Raw genomic sequence first — 4,301 nt, 5'->3', positions numbered from 1 at the left:
TCCACAAAAAACCGTTTAAAAGAACAAAGTCCCCTCCCAAAACCCCTTAAAAAAAAAACAAAAAAAAAAAAAAAAATAAACAAAAAAAAAATAGGTAGGTAAACATAAAAGAAAGTAACTGTTTTTTTGAAAATCCTTTGAACAAATTAATAGATGAATGTTTTTTTTTTCACTTTTCGTTTTCAATATGAAACATTTGCCGTGGGCTTTATTTGGCCTGATTTTGATCTCGTCAAGTGAGGGCGTCGAGTTAGGTAAGTACATTATCTTGTTGATTATTTTGTTTGTTTACTAAACTTGTTTACACGCTAGCATTATTTGATTAATAACAGGATATACAAAGATTACAAAGGTATTTAGGTGTTTTTCCGAAGTTAAACTCATCCATATCATTACCAAGAGCCTCTATATTATTAATTTTATCAAGTAATTGTTTATTCTTGGTTACTGGTCGCTCATTTGATATTTGTATCTAAAACGCCGTCAAACATTCTTGACTTGTTGGGGCTCCTTAATGTATTTAATAATTTGTCCCCAGGAAGGGTGTATCAGATAATAATGGGTGATTATTTGATTATTGATGTTAATTAACATTGTTGCAGGTGTGGGGGACATAACCACGGTGTACAAGTTTAACACGCTCGGTGATGGGGAGAGTGTGAAATATCTCAAAACGTGCACTGCGGCTTCACTTCAGGAAAACGACCAGGGTCTTCCCTTGTTCAACATCACCGCTGATACGCCATTGCCAGAGTCCACAATACCACCCCTCTACGATGGAAACAAAAACAAAGCTATAATATGGCAACAGCTGATGAACAATGGCTCAACTGTACCTATACATATACCAGCCTATGCAAACATCGTTTCTGATTTTTCACAATTATTATGGAGTTATGATTTTTCGTTTGGCTATTCGATAATAGATAAAAATATCAAAGTATTAAAAGAAAAGACAGTAAAGGTTACTGACAAAGACACGCTCCTTTTTGAACGTGATGACTTCATACAGGATACTATCAACAGTGAATTCATTCAAATAAAAGGCAAAGTTGGATCCAGTATAGAACTTCGACTTAATTTTCAGTCCACACAATATATCGAAGTAACACTAGGGAGTTCAGAAATCAAGGTTTGCCACAAATATCGGCATGGAAATGTCGACAAATGTCACTCTGGTCCGGGTTATACTGCTGATCAGAATGAAAACTTTGACGTTATGTTAACGAGTGTAACTGGTGGAAGGTTTGGTTGGTACTTATTCGTATATGATCATGTGTCTGATAAAATTCAAATGAACAATTTGAAACCTGAAGGTGACTTGAAAAGCATTTACCATCAATTTGGAAGGATAGATAAAGATTATGACAATCAAACCGAGTTTCATGTTGAATATAAAATTATACAAGCATACCCTCCCTCCACAATCGTCTCACCCTGGATTGATTTGAGAACCAACACGTCACTCGTTATCTTGTATTTGAGAAAAGGTCATAATAGAGTTAGAGTGGCTGTAGAGGAGGACAAAACAAAAAACATATTGAATCTTGATTATAGAGAATCCATTGTTAAAATCATCAGAATGGATATAGCACTGGTTCTGGCTAAATATGATGTTATAGTTCCTGAAGCCTGGACAAACCAGAAACGAATAAAAGTTCATTTTGAAAACGACTCCAATATCTTCATCAATAACATATGGGAAGAGAAGTATCTTGACCTGTATAAGATAAAGAATGCAAAGTCATGTGAGAAATCCAAGCTCGATGAAATCTACAACATACAAAAGTGTGAAAAGTGTGTTCATACTGGTAATGAAAAGACGAATTCCATTTGTTCAAATGGAGGATTACCTGTTGACATCACTTGTAGCTGTCCTCCTGGGTTTGCTGGTAAGCAGTGTGAAATTGCATGTGGTGAAAATCGTTTCGGACACAAGTGTTCCAAGATGTGCTCCAAGTCTTCAAATGAATGCAAAGGTATGGTTCTGTGTACATCGTACTACGGATGTTCCTGTGCCACCGGTTATCAAGGAGAGCAATGCTTGGAACATTGTCCAGAAGGTTACTATGGTGCAGACTGCAAGGAGAAATGTGGACAGTGTGCAGATGGATGTGATCAGTATACTGGTGCCTGTCGGGGTGGATGTACAACGCCATACCTGATATGGCCCGCGTGTAAATATTCCCACTCTTATCTGAAGCTACCTCCAATAGTATTGAACTCCAGTTTCAATACTGTGGATCTTCATATCGACTTTACTCCGAGTAATATTGAGAAGTCGTATGATCATACCAGCTTTTATAGAGTTCAATATCGCGAGGATAAAAACGAAACATGGAATAACGGTCCTTATGAAGAATTCAACTCAATCCCCATGAACACCACAATAGACGGATTGAAACCAGGAACCATATATCTGTTCAGAGTTCTCCTCATAGACGAGACGTTAGAGACACATGATCCGGACTTGTCGAAATCAATTCAAGCTAAAACAAAGTGTACCGTTGTGGAGAGAGAAGAAAATTTGAAAGTGAACTCTGTTACCAACACGTCGATTTCTTTAACATGGAACGGAGACACTAATTTAGGAGCTGAAGAGTGCCCATTCATAAATTATATCTTAGAGTTAGAGAAAACTGAGAACGGTTTTGACTCACAGAAAATTGTCAATATCAAGGGTAATTCTTACCAATTTGAAACCTTGAGTCCTGGTCAGACCTATCACATCAAATTGAAGAAGAATACAATCTATGGAGAAAGCATCCCTATTTCTAGTGTAAATGTAACAACTGATGACATTATTGATTTATCAAAGGAAATATCTGGAGTTACATTGAAGCAAACTGAATCGCAAGTGAATATTGAATGGTTCAGAAGTTTCCTTTACAAAATATATTACATCAAGTACAAGGTAATCAGACGTTTATCTTGTAAACAAGATGTAATTGAGTCCCCACTTCAAGTGGTCACATCTGATAGAACATATTATAACCTACCATATTTAGAGCCTAATGCTCAATATCAACTATTTGTTACTGCTGACAAAAACCAAAATATGAAGGCATATAACTTAACGTTCGTCACAATTAGTAGAGTTCCCGATATTTCACCGACCTTATTGACACAGAAATTCAAAGTTACAAATGAAAGCGCAAAGCTTTACTGGACAGATTTCTCATTGTCTTGTCAACACATAAATGGGATTTTCAAGAAATACAATATAGAATTGTATGATACTCAGAATAACAGCTTACACATGTATGAGACCAAAAATAACCACTTGGAAATGACGGGACTTCGTCCTCAAACACAATACACTGTCAAGGTGCGTTATGTCAATCATATAGGTTTCAACAGATTAATCTACGTAGAACATAACTTTACAACCAAAGCAACACCAGTGCTCGAAGTACAAGAGCTGACGGCATACAAGACAAGTTCAGATGTGATTGGACTGAGGTGGAAAATGCCAGATGCAAACTACACCATCACCAAAATCAGCATTCAACTCCACAGTGATATTTGGAACAAGACTATCGATATGGATATGACCACATCATCAAGTCAGCCAAGTTCATTCCAATGCAAACCTTGGCCTTCTTACAGCTGCCGTGATGTGACTGAACTGAAGCAAAATACGAAATACAAGATCATGGTAAATGTATTCAACGAGGAATTCCCTGAAGGAAATCCAAGTCAAGCCATCTATGCAATAACCAGAGAGACCATGCCCTCCGCTGTCAGTGATATCAAGATGAGTATCTCTGATACAAACAAGACATTGTCATGGCGAATACCTGACTTACTCAACGGGATATTAAGGAAGTTCGTCATTGAAGTAGAACATCTCTCTTCATTCGATGAAACCCTGTGCTGTCAAAATATAGTGGTCATCGACTACACTGTGACTTCAGAACAGGAGATATATTCACACATTTTACAAGACATCAAGAATGCTTCTTCGTATCAAATCACCATTAGACCATTCACAAAACGATTAGGACCGGAAGCGAGCCAAACATTTGTCATTCCACCACCTCACATCCCTATCAATAAGATGCCTAGAGTTGAAGTGGACGGTGTTGCTGTGGTCTGGTCTCAGATAGGTCATGCTGAAGAGTCATCTACAGAGTACTCCGCGCTAGCGAGTGATATTCTAATCATTGTGCATGAATTGAACGAAGATACCAATGTTACATCCGAGGTGTTTGGTTTCAGGGATGATATGAATCACATTCTGAACAGTAACAACTGGTGGGTGACACACGTGTGTGCTGCTCATGATGACAACTGTTCTG

At 37.6% G+C, this 4,301-nt stretch overlaps 1 protein-coding gene across 1 annotated transcript in view; it reads left to right on the top strand.

The window, feature by feature from the left end:
- The window catches only part of LOC108254318, a gene marked incomplete at its 3' end in the record, with an annotated part of 23,847 nt that extends 19,552 nt beyond the window's left edge, over window positions 1–4,295 (top strand). The window contains exon 4 of the mRNA XM_026833121.1: window positions 4,038–4,295. Within this exon, the coding sequence (XP_026688922.1) occupies window positions 4,038–4,295 (258 nt within the window). The remainder of the gene's footprint in view (window positions 1–4,037) is intronic.
- Between the last annotated feature and the right edge of the window lie 6 nt (window positions 4,296–4,301).

This window comes from Diaphorina citri, unplaced genomic scaffold (genome assembly GCF_000475195.1).
Source record: "Diaphorina citri unplaced genomic scaffold, Diaci psyllid genome assembly version 1.1 scaffold43116, whole genome shotgun sequence".
In the NCBI taxonomy this organism is placed as follows: domain Eukaryota; kingdom Metazoa; phylum Arthropoda; class Insecta; order Hemiptera; family Psyllidae; genus Diaphorina; species Diaphorina citri.
The sequence above is the reverse complement of the archived record's forward strand: the minus strand, read 5'-3'. Positions and strand labels throughout refer to the sequence as shown.